The following is a 16,554-nucleotide window of genomic DNA, read 5'->3' as shown; positions in this document are numbered from 1 at the left end:
TAAAAAAATCTTTAAAAAAAACCTTGTAATCTAGTAATAATTCACAGGTAGATCAATTTAGATAAAAATTATACCTCCCATGTATTTGAGATACAGACAAGGAAATACATTAATCTTCCATTCAAGCCATTGCCATAGAAGTTAAGGTGCAACACTGTCGAGGCAGAAGGAAAAAAAAGACATAGCTCCCGAGAACCATGCATCAAGATTCTTAACATAGTGGCTCAGTCGGTTAAGCGCTTTGGGCTCAGGTCGTGGTCCTGGGGCCGAGCCCCGTGTCCATCAGGCCTCTGCTAGAGGGGAGCCTGCCTCTCCCTACGCCTCTGTCCCTCCCTCCTGCTTGTTCTCTCTCTCTCTCTCACTCAAATAAATAAAATCTTTTTTAAAAAAAGAATGATAGAATAACGAAGCCATGATCTGTTCTTTCGGCTGCTTACGCTTGTGAGAGCGGTACACAGAAACCAGTGAAAAGCAGTGGCGTGTGGAATGCAGTGCTCACTGCAGTTCAGAGTGTGCACATGGCATCATGTTCTAGAAGGGAACGGCTACATGGTGACATGGCTTTGCTGTGTTTTCTCCACAAAGAGCTCAATGCCAAGGAAAGCTGTGAAAACACGAGCTGGAAATTTCATCACACTCTAGTGCCAAAATAATCTAAATCTTCGGAGGTTTTTTCCCCTTACGAGTTGGTGCAAATTCAGATGTATATGTGGAGAAACGACACTGGGCCACAGGATGGGCTTCTGTAAATCCTGGGAGGGAAAAAAAAAAAACGAATTTTTATTCCTAGTGCGTGCATTCCCTAACATTCTGAAATCTGCTTTACATATTTTCAAAAATACATTTTCAAAATGACCACAGGCTTTTAAAACAAGTCATTTTGTTTGTAGCTTGCCGACCAGGTTTCTACAAGGCCTCGGACGGTAACATGAAGTGTGCCAAGTGCCCACCGCACAGTTCCACCCACGAAGATGGTTCCGTGAACTGCAGGTGTGAGAATAATTACTTCCGAGCAGACAAAGACCCTCCATCCATGGCTTGTACCCGTGAGTAGTTCTGCTGCAAACCATGCTTCCATGTTTGGTTTATTTTGTTGTTGTTGTTTTCTTCTTGTTATTGTGCCTCTTTATTTTTATTTTTTTAAAGCATTTGGCCCATTTCTTTCCGTTATCCACATGCAAACTGAAAGCTTCCCTTGCTTCACTCCCCACGCTTGGCTCACCACACATGCGACATTCATCACGCAACACGAATGAGTTTTTAGAGCACTTCCTGTGGCAGGACCCCCAGAAAGAAAGAGAATTTTCTTTATCTTGGTTTCCGTCTTGTGTTACATTTGACGGGATAGGGAGGCGACAGCTGTGGGATCTGCGCTTTTACATTTCTATTCCCTCTTGTTACGTGCTGGTCATAGGTCATAGGGAAAAAGGACTGAGATTTATAAAACTAATAGGAAAGTTTTCATAACTATCCGCAAGGGCATTGAATTTAGTAGTGAATTCCCTTGCTGGCCTTGGGGAGCGCGCCTCCAGCCTCGAGCCAGAACTCCCCCCTTCGTGGCCCAGGGAGGCCCGCGCTCTTGAACCCTTGCGTCTATAAGCTCGTGGACCCCCCAAGGACGAGTGCAGTGGGTAATAGAGGCAAGATGGCTATTTAGCTCCCTCGGTGCCCCTGTAGGTTATCTACGGCCCTGGGAGTGGAAAGCAGCAGTGAGGCTCATCAGTCCTTGTTGAACTGCTTTGCAGGACCTCCCTCTGCACCAAGAAATGTCATCTCCAACATCAACGAGACCTCAGTCATCCTGGACTGGAGCTGGCCCCTGGACACGGGAGGCCGGAAGGATGTCACCTTCAATGTCATATGTAGGAAATGTGGGTGGAACGTACAGCAGTGTGAGCCGTGCAGCCCAAATGTCCGCTTCCTGCCCCGACAGTTCGGACTGGCCAACACCACGGTGACGGTGACGGACCTCCTGGCTCACACTAACTACACCTTTGAGATCGACGCCACCAACGGGGTGTCAGAGCTGAGCTCACCTCCGCGGCAGTTCGCCGCTGTCAGCATCACCACCAACCAGGCCGGTGAGTCCACCTGGGCGCCCGCCCGCGCCGGCTCGAGCCGGGAGCACTGCCGACTCGCGGAGTGGAAAGAAGGGTGGGAAAAATTGCTGGCAAGGGCCCCAGCATCTTCTTTTCTGACCCATTTCGGCAGCGAGGCTACCTTGAATAACGGCACGCACTTCTCCGGGCAGGCATAATATACGTATTAGATCAGTTTGAACTAGTTTAATCCACTGCTTTTCAATTTGGGATCTTTAAGTAATTGGCGCACCGGAGATGGTACTTGTCGGGGCTCCTTGGGACGTTGGGATATTTTTAAAGAGCTTGTAAAAGGTTATGCAGGATACTTAAAATTAGAAATCTCTTTACCTTAGTTATAATTATACCTTATTTTTATATCTTTATTCAATTATTGTATGCTCCTCGGAAGCCCTGAGTATCACAGCTCAGAGATAATTCTCTGATTAATTAAAAATAAGAAAATGAACACATTTTATTTGATAGGAATGACTTGTACTTAAATATTCAAAGTATCGAACTTCCAGAGAAGCGTAGTGACAGGAGGTCTTGGTGGAGAACCGCTGATGTAAAACTATCACAAATGTAAGTCACTTGCATTTTGCACTGACAGATTTTTTTTTTTTCCAATTAAAACAAACTAGTCCGTCGGCAGGTGCTAAGCCAAGGCCCTGGAACATGGACTGGAAAAATGAGAGGACAGGCGGGCCTCAGTTTTCTTTATCTGGCCTCCGCCGGGTGTTTTCTGGACGGCTGGAGGATCTCTTCCCCCGGTCACCTTACACCTTCCCTGCTTTCCCGTTCTCTGGGAACCCTTATGACCTCTTTACTATTGCTTTTGTTTTATTTTGTTTTGCAAATGGGGCAGAGTCCAAAATTGTTTCTGAGATTGTAGTTGCGATTGTGTCCAACACGGGGAGGGGTGTAGCGGACAAGAGCCGCGCAGGTGACACCGGCGATGAAGAGGCCCGTGGCCCGGTGGTCGGCAGGCCCGGCGGCGGCGGGGCTGCGATCCTTGCAGACTCGTTGCTCCAAGGTGCGACATCGGGGAGCCTCCGCCGCCAGCCAGCGGTCAGGGCCCATCATCTACACACAGATAAATGGTGGAGCCCAAACGGGGGGCAGGGGGGACCCAGGCTGTGCCCTGAGGAGGCTCCGGCTGCAGGCACAGGGTTCACCCTGGGGCTGCCTGCTGGGACTGCCCTCCACCCCGGCCGGTGGCAAGGTCTCGGAGGGTGTAGAAAGGGCGGGGAGCCAACTCGGGTGTCTCTAGCTGACAAAGGCCAGAGCGGCAGCCCGGGAACTCGCCGAAAGACGCCACCTCGGGTTCACCTGGCCGGCAGGTGCCAAGAGACGTCGCCCAGCTGGTACCCGGGGAACCTGCACCCGTGGGACTCTGCTGGCCGCTGGAGCGGCGTCTACACTAGTTCAGAGCCCTTCTAACTACCCCTGTGGGTCCCCAGGCGATCGATCGTCTCACTTTATGATTCCGAATCCCTGTGCTGTTCCTGGTTTCCTCCTCTGTCGATGCAGCTCTCACACCTTTACACCCTGGCATTGGGTGACAAATGCACTTTCTTTGCGGGAGACACGGGACTTTGAAGGAAGCTGAACCATGATTCAACTCTTGCGTCCTGACTCTGTGACCCCCCCACCTCGAAGCTACATCCCACACCGCCAACAGATGTTCTTGCTTCACTTCAGCTAATGGTAGTTAAACTTTGTGACTAATAGTATTTAAAACACTGGTGACTTAGATTTGCCCAGCGGCCTTCCAAGAGCAAAAAAGATGAGTGATGCTGTTGCTAAATATTCCCTGATTACAGCTTCTCGTATTCAGTGAACCAGGGGTTTTAAGAAATCGTAATTATGTGGCAAATGGCTTTCCCGAATCCTATATTTCACACTGATTTACTACCTTGTTTAAAATAGGAGCATCCATCTGCGTTATAATTATCTCCTAAGTCAAACAGAAACGTATAAAACAAGCAGGAGCTCCTTCCTTCCTGTCTTATCATTGGCCCCTGGCTCTCGACGTGCATCCATCGGGAAGCTGACAGTTCCAGATCCCTGGGTCAGGGCGACCGCCAGCAGCCAAGACACCGGGAAGTAAATGGGGTTGGAGCTTTGGCCTCACAGTCACAAGTCACAGGGGAGACACACACGGCAGGGACCACAGCAGCTACTCCCTCTAACTCCACTATCATTTGGGGTTTTGTTGGTTGGTTTGTTTTTTAGGGAATCACAGTTGTGTCCACACGATGCAGCACTAGGCATTTGATGTATTCACTTTGGGGTGTCTGAATCCTGCTCTGTGCCTGGGGTGGGGGAGACCCTTGTTGGGACTCCAAACCCCACAGTTGGAGCATGAGCAGGATCAGGGCCAGGCGGCGGGGCCAGGGAGCCCTGCCTTGTCTGGCTGCGTTTTCGCTCCTGTGCAGGATAGTGGCCGGCGGCCTGGAGAACGGGCTCCGCGGGGCAGGGGCGGGGGCGCACGTGTGCCTGACCGTAGCCAGGAGGCCGCTGACTGTCCTCAGGACTCCGCCCGGGTGGGGGGGGGTGCTGTGAACGCGGGCGGGGTTCAGCCCTTCCACGCGGCGTGCCCGTGGGTCCAAGCCCCGTCTGCGCGGAGAGCCGGCGTCGTGGAGTCGCGGGCCTGGGAAGGCACAGCTTGGTGCCAACGCCAGTCCGTGGTTGCTTCCTCGAGGGTGCGGGTTTGCCTTTCAGTCCGGAAGATCACTGTCCCCTGCTGGGACACCTGCTGGGATACCGTGTGGGATACCTGGTGGGACACCTGCTGGGATACTGGGTGGGAACCTGCTGGGACACCTGCTGGGATACTGGGTGGGAACCTGCTGGGACACCTGCTAGGACACCTGCTGGGATACTTGCTAGGACATCTGCTGGCATACCTGGTGGGACACCTGCTGGGACACCTGATGGGATACCTGGTAGGACGCCTGCTGGGACACCTGCTGGGATACCTGCTGGGACACCTGCTGAGATATTTGCTGGGATACCCGGCTGCTGGTTCTCAGCCCCCATCACAGATGTGCCCCGTCCCTCCATCCCATAGCACTACCATGCCAGACTGTGGCAGAAGCACCAGGACAGGCTGTGGGGTTTGCACTCTGATGTCCACCTCACCCCCGTTTCACAGCTGGAGACACTAAGCCCCACAGGCTTTTCCAGCATCCCACCAAGAGCCCCACCTCCCATTTCCATCCCCAGCCCCACCTCCATTCCCTGCTTCCGTCCTCATACTGTTTCTGTCGTCCTGTGATCCATGCCACGAGCTACAGAAGTAAATGCTGAGCCGTGGAGAGGAGAGGGACTTGCTGGAGCATTCGCTCTAACCTGTGCACCTCTAGTACTTGGTGCTCCCTCTCAGTCATCTGCCCCGGGGTTTCTCAGGGGTGGTCTCACTACACCTCCCTTACCATCCCTACTCTTCTGCAAACCCAATCTCGTCCTTTGTGCCCTCATTCTCCACAGGTGATCCTCCCTCTGGGATACTGTGATTTACAAAAAGAAATGATGTATTTGTTGTTGGTCCCAGGTCAGGGCACAAGGCTCCTTAAAGCCCCTAGAATTTCCCAAGCGATCAGAGTACTTAAGGTGTATGTTGTTGGTCATAACCCCCTCCCACAGGGCCTGAATTTATGTTAACAGATTGGCTTTTGGAAATCCCATAAGGACGAGGTGGGGAGGATGGCCAGATAAGCCAGACCAGGGATCAGAAGGTGGAGACGGGCTGGAAACACAATTCAATCACCAGAGGCCAAGGACAAAATCACTGTTGCCTACGTAATGAGCCTCCTTAAAGGGTGAAAAGATAGGATTCAGAGTGTGTCTGGTTGGTGCTGGTGGGCAACCCATCAGGACAGAGGATGGAAGCTCGGTGGCCCTCCCCTGCACCTGCCCCCAGTTGGATCTGTGTGTGGTGGGCTGCTAACCCCGTAGGCCCAGTGCTTCCTGCACCCAAGAGCTGCCCCAGCGAACTGATGGAGCCCAGGGAGGAGGTGGTGGGACTGTGACCCACAGCTGGTGGCATCAGAGCCAGGCTCCAGATTGACCTGGACTCAGGCTCAGCGACTGAGAGGAGGGCAAGGGGACGGAGCCCCAGCCTGGAGGACCGGAAGCTGATTCCAGGTAGAAGGAGAGGAACTGAATCCAGGCATAGGACACCCAGCTCAGGGCCTAGGGAAGTCTTCCCATGCTGGTAACCCGAGGGGAAGGGTGCTGTGAGGGGAGTGTTGACGTTGGAAGACACCCGGGTGTGTTTCCCTCCTACGCTGTCCTCACGAAGCGAGACCACAATGGGCAGGAGGAAAAAGTAACTGCTGGCCTTCCTCGCGCACTGCCAGCCCGGCTCCCTAGGCCTCCGCTCCTCCCGTGGTCCCTGCAGATTCCACAGCCTGTGCAGAATGTGCCCAAACAAACCCCTTCCACATCCCCAACATGCGGCCTCCTGGCTCTTTGTTTTTTGTGCAGTTGTAGAGGTTTCCCCTCCATCTTAGCGGAGGTTCAGAGGAATGAGATAACGGGAGGAGCAGTAAGACACACACACCAGGGTGTCAGTCTGCAAGGTTTCATCCTGTTTCTCTCTGAATGTTCAGTCTAAGGTTAGTTTGGTGTTTTGTTTGTTTTGTTTTGTTTTGTTTTGTTTTGTTTTGTTTTGTAGAGTGATCCTTACTTCTTTTGTTCCCTCATTCATACTAGGGCTTGATTTCTACCTTCACACAACAGCAAGTCCCTTCCTAGAAACCAGTAATAATTTCCTATTTGTATATTTATGTTAAATTGTTAGGAAGAATATAAATTTCATAGGGCGGTGGACCCTCTCTGATGTTCACATTTGTTTTTGTCAGACTTGGAAACACTGCCTCCTAGCACCTTAAAATCACTCAAATGTTGAATGAATGAATGATGGACATTTCTACCATTCAAAAATTAAAATATAATCTCCCTCAAACAACTTCCTCTCCTTACTTTCTTCCTCTCTGCCAAGGTAACCACCATTCCCCAGTTCACCAGATTCTAATCTAACACTTGGAAGCATCTTTGGTTCACCTTCTACATTTAAGAAGTTGTCACATGCTACTGATTTTTCCTTTCAGTTGTGGGATCCTCATACTTTTTCCTCTGTTTGGAGTGTTCCTTTCCAAAATTCCTGGTTAGAGCATTTATGAATGAATGATGTGATGATCTGCAACAGTCGTCTTTTAGTTATGTTGAGATTCCAAGATAAAAAAGAGTAGGAACTAAAATGTATTCATTTAAATAAAACCATTTTACTGCTTAGCAACTTAGATAGGTGTAAAAAGGGCTAATGGGTCAACAAGTACATTGAATGCCTCTTTCACCTCATGTCATATGGGCTCCAGCCAAGTATAGAATCAAAAACAATATATATGGAACAGATGTGTATAAGACACTATGTAATTATGTTTGGTAAAAATTTTAGGGAAGCCCTTGAGGAAGACTTAAATGTACTTTGAAAAAATAGAAATAAATCAGATATAAGGGAAAGAAGTATATAAGTCATATCACAGTACTGGAGTTGAGTTCCCTGAATGACAGCAAGGCTAGGCTGGGAGGAGGAAAGTGAACTTGAAAAAGGGTCACAAGAAATCAGTTTGGATAGTCAAGGACGGCCAACCAACCTGAAGGTCACATGATAGGGTTTTGGATGAAGATAAAAACACTTTGAGTGGGAGGGTAACTTCATTCAATTTGTGTTTTAAGTAGCAATATTGAAAAGAGCAGGGATTAAAGTCAATAATTAAAATTCTTAGAATTTGACTGACTTAATTATAATGAAAGAACGAAATAAATACCATCATTGGGCTTATATGAGAATTTACGTTATCTGCAATTATTGTTTTCAACTCTCACATGGCATTTTAAAACTTTCAAGCTATAAACTTTACCCTCAAAAAATAAGTTTTAGGGATTTGGGCCTTTTTCTCCTTGGATTCGGGATTGCCAGATCGTTGACCCTCAAGTGCCATCCGTCCTAGAATCACTGGATCAACTAACCTTAACTTGACACTTGGGTGAATGCCATCATGTTTCTCTCAATTTACGTTAGTTGTTCCTCCACTCTCTGGGACCTGCTGTTGCTCTAGTATTTCCCTTTTCATTATTTCTCCAATATTAATTTATTTTTTTCTTTGCTCCAGGCCTGCACATTAATATTTTTCTCTAGTTCTGTGTAAACTTATTTTTTCTTTATGAACATGATCCTGACCCCGATGCTTACATAGAGAGAATGGAATTTTCCCTCGTCTTTCAATTTACCCTAGTAGAGCTCTGAGTGTGTGTACAATTTCTATCATAAGATGTGTGAAAGTACTACAGATGTGACAAAGTAGTGTGTAGAGCACACTTTTTGTGCTTAAACCCTTGTCCAGATCCCTTGGAAGTTAACATTTTACCACAACGGCTTTATCATTCTCTCCCCCCTTCTCCTTCTCTATATAGATATTCATTTCTGAACCTCTTGAGAGTAAATTGCACATGATGTGCCCCTTTGCTGTTAGCTTCTCAGTGAAAATTTCCTAAAAACACTGTGATTTCTTAGAACCTGAGTACATTTCTCGGAATCAGGACATTCACATTGTTCCCTGCTATTATGTCAGATACTTGTCAATTTTGTCAAATGTACCACTAAAGTCTTAGTGATATTCTGTTTAAGTTCCTATTTATAAAATAGCTCGTATTTATAATAATGAATAAATTAATATTTTTTCTATGAATTAACTCAGATAAGAAATATGAAGGCAGGGGAATCCAACACTGATTTGTAGGACTCTCTAGGTGCTGGATATCACTCTGCAAATTTCATGGCTGCCACGCCATTAAAAAAAATAACAACAAAATAGTATTATTGAAAAGAAAAAAAACTCAATGTAGCCTTATTTGGACGTCCTATTGAAGGACCACTAATTTATGCAAAGGAGGATAACATCTTAGAGATCATCCAATATAATGAAAACATGCCCGCCCTCCACTTTACACGGAATGGCTTCTATCATCCACTTAATCTGATGATCAAAGACACAAATCTTCTTTTCATCTGGTCAAAAATCACAATCATGTGAAGGCATTGACCTAGAAATCCAATTATAATTTTTTTCTCTTTTTTATTTAACTTATCTTTAGTAATGCTGGGACTACAAATCAGAGCTTCGTTACTAATATTAATCAATCCTTAAGTGTACCTTTAAGTGTGCCTATCAGCTTATGTCCAGTAAGGGATCTCAGAAGCCTTGTGGCCAATGGTCGTGCGGCCTGCTACCTCGCGGGGTGAAGCAACGGCGGCCCTTAGGAGAATCAGAAGTAGACACCGTGAATACATCTTGAATGAGCGGCGCGTCCTTTCAAAAAACAAATCCTAGGGATCCCTGGGTGGCGCAGCGGTTTGGCGCCTGCCTTTGGCCCAGGGCGCGATCCTGGGGACCCGGGATCGAATCCCACATCTGGCTCCCGGTGCATGGAGCCTGCTTCTCCCTCTGCCTGTGTCTCTGCCTCTCTCTCTCTCTCTCTGTGACTATCATAAATAAATTTTTTAAAAAAAGAAAAACAAAAAAGAAGCCTTTATCTTGATAATTTATTATGATCCAGAAATAACCTGTTACTGGCTTTTATTTTTGTTTCACTAGGAAAAAAATAATGATAACAAATCAAAAGAAAGGAAATCCTTGGTCACAATTTTGTTCAATAACCAACTTTAAAGGATGGGCATAAAGGTCACAGGAGGAAGAGTTCTGGAATATGTGTCCAAAAAGGTCCTCTGCGCTCCCAATCTTTGGCTTGAGCCTCTGAATACAAGGTCACTCCTCATAGCAATTGTTTTGTCTTTTTTTAAGAACTAAACACTTAGACTAAGTAATTTCTTTTTTTTTTTTTTTTTTAAATTTTATTTTTATTTATTTATGATAGTCACAGAGAGAGAGAGAGGCAGAGACACAGGCAGAGGGAGAAGCAGGCTCCATGCACCAGGAGCCCGACGTGGGATTCGATCCCGGGTCTACCAGGACCGCGCCCTGGGCCAAAGGCAGGCGCTAAACCGCTGCGCCACCCAGGGATCCCTAATTTCTAAGTTTAATAAGGAATTAAATTAATACAGAGTGTATCATGTACTCATGGAAAAATAACCCAGTGTTTACTTATAACTGAAACAAATATCAGAAAAAAAAATAGTACTTGAAAGGCAAAAGTGGTGTAGGACAGTGTCAAAGTCCAATTGTAAATCTAGGTGTTGCCACTTTTTTTTTTTAATGTTTTTGAGGAATTTATTCCCAATTCCATTTAAAAACTAAATTAAGGCAGTTATTTGACTCACCTGTAGTCCTTGCATCCTTTTTGAAATAGATGCAATACTACAATACTACACACACATTGTTGTGAGGAGTAAGTAAAAAAAGGTACAGCATACGGTGTAACCACAGAAGTGCATAAATAAGTCACCGTGCCCCGTCTCCCGTGTAATCATACTGATCTTGCTTTGTCTAGGGAAATATTTTTAAAAATGAAAAAAATATATTTGAATAAATGTTAAAGGGTGACATCGACCTCTGAAATATTCTACCTAATGTGAATGGCTGAGGCCCCCATTTTTTCTAAACCAAGATTCATATATGTTGAATGTAACAAGTCTCAGTACACGTAGCCATTCTTGCTCCTCCTGTGAGACACACGCACATCTGTGTGTATGCTGGCTTTGAGGCACCAACAGGAAGATCTGACATAAATGTGACTATAGCGGTTGGATATATTGGTCTACTGTGTTGGTACTTGAGCTAGAACAGAAACATCCATAAAATAAAAGGATAGGTGGGGCACGGGGGGCAGGGCTCAGTCAGTTAGGTGTCCGACTGTTGGTATCAGGTCAGGCCTTGGTCTTGGGCTCCATGCTGGGTGTGGAGCCTACTTAAAAATAAATAAATAAATAAAATAAAGGGATAGGTAAGAATAATAAAATGATAATCAGGCAAAGGATGTCCATAATGATTAAAGAAAAGAAATGGATGGAGATATAGGAAGAAATGAGTGACCAAAGAATGTATATACTTTTTAAGTTTTTATCTTAATCACAGCTGGTTAACATCCAGTATTACATGAGTTTCGGGTGTAGAATAGAGTGATTCAGCACCTCCTACCATCGCTCAGTGCTCAGTGCAACAAGTGCACCCGTTAGTCCCCATCACCTATTTCTCCCGTCCCTTCTCCCACCACCCCTCTGGTGACCATCAGTTTGTTCTTTACATTTGAGAGTCTATTTCTTTATTTTTTTCCTTTCTCTTTTTTTCTTCTGCTCATTTGGTTTTTAAATACCACTTGGGAGTGAAATTATGGTGTCTTTCCCTGATTTATTTCACTTAATGTAATACTGTCTAACTCCATCCATGTCTTCGCAAATGGAAGGATGTCATTCTTTTTTATGGCTAATGTTTGTCCATTATTTGTCCCTTCTTATTTGTCCCGTCATTGGTTGATGGGCACGTGGGCTGCTCCCACAGTTTGGTTACTGTGGATAATGCTGCTGTAAACATGGTGCACGTATTCCTTTGAACTGGTGTTTTCTAGTCTTTGGGTAAATAGCCAGTAGTAAAATTGCCAGACCTTAACTTCTTTAGGAACTCACATAATCTTTTTCATAGTGGCTGCACCAGTTTGCATTCCCACCAACAGTTCAAGAGGGCTCCTTCTTCTGAACGTCCTCTCTAATACCTGTTGTTTCTTGTATTGTTGATTTTAGCCATTATGTCAGGTGTGAGGTGATATCTCACTGTAGTTGTGATTTGTATTTCCCTGATGATAAGTGATGATGAGCATTTTTCCATGTGTCTGTTGGCCATTTGTTTGTCTTCTTTGGAAAAGTGTCTGTTCATGTCTTCTGGCCATTTTTAATTGGATTATTTGGTTTTTGGTTGTTAAGTTTTTTAAGTTCTTTACATATTTTGGATACTAACCCTTTACCAGACCCTTTACCAGATCATTGGCAAATACCTGCTCCCATTCAGTAGGCTGCCTCTTAGTTTTGTTGATTGTTTCCTTCACTGTGCAGAAGCTTTCTGTTTTGATACGGTCCCAATAGTTTATTTTTGCTTTTATTTCTCTTGCCTTAGGAGACATATCTAGAAAAAACGTTGCTATGGCTGCTGTCAGAGAGGTTACTGCCTATGTTCTCTTCTAGGATTTTGATGGTTTCCTGTCTCATATTTAGGTCTTTAATCCACTTTGAATTTATTTCTGTGTCTGGTGTAAGAAAGTGGTTCAGATTCTATTCGGCATGTGGCTGCCCAGTTTTCCCAACACCATTTGTTGAAGAGACTGTCTTTTTCCCATTGAATATTCTTTCCTGCTTTGCCAAAGACTAATTGACCATAGAATTGTGGGTCCACTTCTGGATTTTTTATTCTGTCCTATTGATCTTTGTGTCTATTTTGTGCCAGTGCCATACTGTTTTGATCACCATAGCTCGGTAGTAGAACTTGAAGTCAGGAATTGTGATGCCTGCAGCTTTACTCTTCTTTTTCAAGATTGCTTCAGCTATTTCGAGTCTTTTGTGGTTCCATACGAATTTTAGGATTGTTCATTCTAGCTTCTGATAAATGCTGTGGATATTTTGATAGAGATCATATTAACTGTGTAGATTACTTTGGATAGGATAGACAAGTTAACAATATTTGTTCCTCCAATTCACGAGCATGGAATGTTTTTCCATTTCTTTGCATCGTCTTGAATTTCTTTCATCAGTGTTTTATAGTTCTCACAGTAAAAGTCTTTCACCCCTTGGTTAAGTTTATTCCTAGGTATCTTATTATTTTTGGTGCAGTTGTAAACAGGATCAGTTCCTTGATTTCTCTTTCTGCTGCTTCATTGCTGGTGTAGAGAAATGCAACAGATTTTTGTACATTCACTTTGTATCCTGCAAATTTACTGAATTTGTTTCTTAGTTTTAGCAGTTTTTTTATGGACTCTTTTGGGTTTTCTAGATGTAGTGTCATATCATCTGCAAATAGCGAGTTTTATTTCTTCCTTAGAAATCTGGATGTCTTTTATTTCTTTTTGTTGTCTGATTGCTGTAGTCAGGACTTCAAGTATATGTTGAATAAAAGTAAGAGTGGACATCCTTGTCTTTTTCCTGTCCTTTGGGGAAAAGCTCTCAGTCTTTCCACATTAAGGATGATGTTAGCTGTGGATTTTTCATATATGGCCTATATTATATTGAGGTATATTCCCACTAAACCTATTTTGTTGAGGGTTTTTGTCAAAAATGGATGTTGTTCTTTGTCAAATGTATTTTTCTTCCATCTATTGAGATGATTGTATGGTTCTCATCCTTTTCCTTATTGATGTGATGAATCATGTTGATTGATTGCTGCACTGCAACCCAGGAATAAATCCCATTTGATTGTGATGCATTATATTATTATTAACAATTAGGTATTGTTGGATTTGGTTTGCTAGTATTTTGTTGAGGATTTTTGCATCTATGTTCATCAGAAATATTGGCCTGCAGTTCTCTTTGTTTGTGATGTCTTTATCTGGTTTTGGTATCAGGGTAATGCTGAACTCATAGATGAATTTAGAAAATTTTTTCCCCCTTTTCTATTTTTTGGAATACTTTGATAATAGGTATCAACTCGTCTTTAAATGTTTAGTAGAATTTGCCTGTGAAGCCAGCAAGCCCTATACTTCTGTTTGTTGGCAATTTTTTTATTACTAAGTCCATTTCTTTGCTGGTAATCAATCTGTTTGAATTTTCTATTTCTTCCTGTTTCAGTTTTGGTAGATTGTGTGTTTCTATGAACTTATCCATTTCTTCTAGGTTGTCCAATTTGTTGGCATCTAGTTTTTCATAATATATATTCCTTTAATTGTTTGTATTCCTGTGGTGTTGGTTGTTATTTCTCCTCTCTCGTTTGTGATTTTATTTGAGTCCTTTCTCTGACAAAAGAATATTTTAGCAATCATTCCATATAGAGTTAAAATAGTAAACTTTTAACCAAAAACAATGTTGTGATGTGAAACAAAGACTGCAATTACTTAACATTACCCTAAGTAAGACTGAGAAGGACAAATACTATGATCCCACTGGTATATGGAATCTAAAAAGCAAATGAATAAACAAATACACAAAAAGCATAATTAGAGATATAAATACAGAGAACGAACTATGGTTGCCAGAGGCAAGTGACAGGGAGGCTAAGCAGAGTGGGTAAAGGGGAGTGGGAGATTCAGGCTTTGCAGTTATGGAATAAATAAGTCATAGGGATAAAAGGCACAGCATAAGGAATACAGTCCATGATATTATAATAGCAATGTATGGTGACAGATGTAGCTAGCTGTGCTTGTGGTGAGCACCGCATAACGTATAGAGAAGTCGAATCACTACTGCGTTGTGTACCTGAAACCCATGTAGACATCCTGTGTCAACTATAGTCAAAAAAAAGAAAAAAAGGCCATAGGGAGGTTTGAGGAACTGTCTTTCAAGAATAAAACTTGAAGGCAGTTCTCCTTGGTTCCTCAATATCAGCTAGTAAGGAAAACAAAATCTACAACAGGAGCTTTGACCCTGAGAAGTCCTATGATTTCCTGAGACTTTGTAGCTTCTCCATGCCTATCACTTATTAATCTGCTTTGCTGAAAATAAATAAGAGCAAACCCCTAAAAGGAAAAAAAGTCATCTTTTACTTTTAATCATTAGAATATTAGTTGTTTTTAAAGTACATTTCAGTAAGTCTATTAATTTTAAATGCCAAAAAATCATGCTCACTACAGATATTAAAGAAAAATATTTCTTCTCATGTACTTGTGTTTGTTTCATCTTGCCATTTGAATATAGATTTTGAGCAGTTTGTCCGTCTTTTTCCATCTATGGAGGTTGATTTTGTATATATCGTCTAAGGAACACATATTACAGTTATGCAGATTTCCAACATGCCAAGGAAAAGGAGCCTCTATTTCTATTTCTATTTCATTAAGGCTTATTTTCTTTCTATATTAAAATGCTTTCAAAAAGGTTTTTCAGGGCAGCCCGGGTGGCTCAGCGGTTTAGCGCTGCCCTCAGCCCAGGACCTGATCCTGGAGACCCAGGATCGAGTCCCACGTTGGGCTCCCTGTATGGAGCCTGCTTCTCCCTCTGCCTCTGTCTCTGCTTCTCCCTCTCCCTTTCTCTCTCTCTCTCTCTGTCTCTCATGAATAAATAAATAGAATCTTAAAAAAAAACAAAAAGGTTTTTTATAGTTGATATCTGAAATACATCGCCTAATATAACATTAACTCCCAGTAAAGAACTAAATTTTAGAACATAACATAGTTATTTGTTGATTTGAACTGATATGGGAGAAAAACTTAGTCTGGTTCAAAATTTTTATTTCTGAATAGTTGAAGAAATAAACCCCATCAGTCTTCCTTGAAATATGCTCTCATTCTAAGCTATTTTCATGAATTCTTGTTATTGCAGACAGAAGATAAATGTCCCTGTTGAAGTTCTAATATGAAGCAGCTAGATAAGGAACAAGGTTTTACCACTTACTATTTATGTGTGTATATATACACAGGTCGAGAATAGACAGCTCAGAAAGAGTTAAATTATCAAAAGTTTGTAAAGTCGGGCAGCCCTGGTGGCTCAGAGTTTTAGCGCCGCCTTCAGCCCAGGGCGTGACCTCGGGGTCTCGGCATCAAGTCCCGTGTCGGGCTCCCTGCATGGAGCCTGCTTCTCCCTCTCTCTCTCTCTCTCTCTCTCTCTCTCTGTCTTTCATAAATAAATAAATAAAATCTTAAAAAAAAACATGAAAAAAGTTTGTAAAGTCTAATGGATCTGAGACAAAAAAGTCTCTTTTCTACTAAATTGCTTGAACTTGGATAGTTTTAGTCTTAACTATCTTATCTGTTAAATAAGAACTACCTCTACATCGAGGCGTAGTCAAGACGGGACCCCATGCCTGTAATGCCGTGTGTAGTGCTGGCCTCTCACAAGTGACAGACACTTGGTAGTTAGTATCTTTAATGAACTTTTAGAGCATGTGCAACACACTCGCTCTTAAAGATCAAAGTAACTTTTACATAACTCCTGGTTTTCTTTGCCAGTAAGTAACGTACTTAATTAGTTGCTTTTTTCTGTTACCTAAGTGATGACTGAGTACTTAGTATGAGCCAGGTACTGTGCTGGATGCACTGTGGGTAAAGTGATGATTAAGATGTGGCTACTATTTTCAAGGAGCTCTCAGTTTAGTAGGAGATCTTAAAGATTTTAAGAAACCAGCGTGAAATTGATTGGTTTGGCCAAGAAAAGGCAAGCAAAGCCAGCTGCCAGGAAACTTCAACAAGCATCAGCAGCTCTGTGAAGCTCCCCAAATGAAATATGTATCTAGAACTCACAGATAATGCCAGATTATATATGCTAGCTTCTTCTTTTTTAAAATTATGATTACTAATGGAGATACTTAAAAACTACCTT

At 43.3% G+C, this 16,554-nt stretch overlaps 1 protein-coding gene across 4 annotated transcripts in view; it reads left to right on the top strand.

The window, feature by feature from the left end:
• The window catches only part of EPHA3 (EPH receptor A3), a 325,699-nt gene that overhangs the window by 206,099 nt on the left and 103,046 nt on the right, over positions 1 to 16,554 (top strand). For all 4 annotated transcript variants that reach the window (XM_072812072.1, XM_072812074.1, XM_072812073.1 and 1 more), the window contains exons 4-5: positions 891 to 1,046; positions 1,746 to 2,081. In XM_072812072.1, coding sequence (XP_072668173.1) covers positions 891 to 1,046; positions 1,746 to 2,081 — 492 coding nt within the window. The remainder of the gene's footprint in view (positions 1 to 890; positions 1,047 to 1,745; positions 2,082 to 16,554) is intronic.

Source organism: Canis lupus, chromosome 35, assembly GCF_048164855.1.
Source record: "Canis lupus baileyi chromosome 35, mCanLup2.hap1, whole genome shotgun sequence".
NCBI lineage: Eukaryota > Metazoa > Chordata > Mammalia > Carnivora > Canidae > Canis > Canis lupus.
This window is presented reverse-complemented; position numbering and strand designations above follow the sequence as displayed.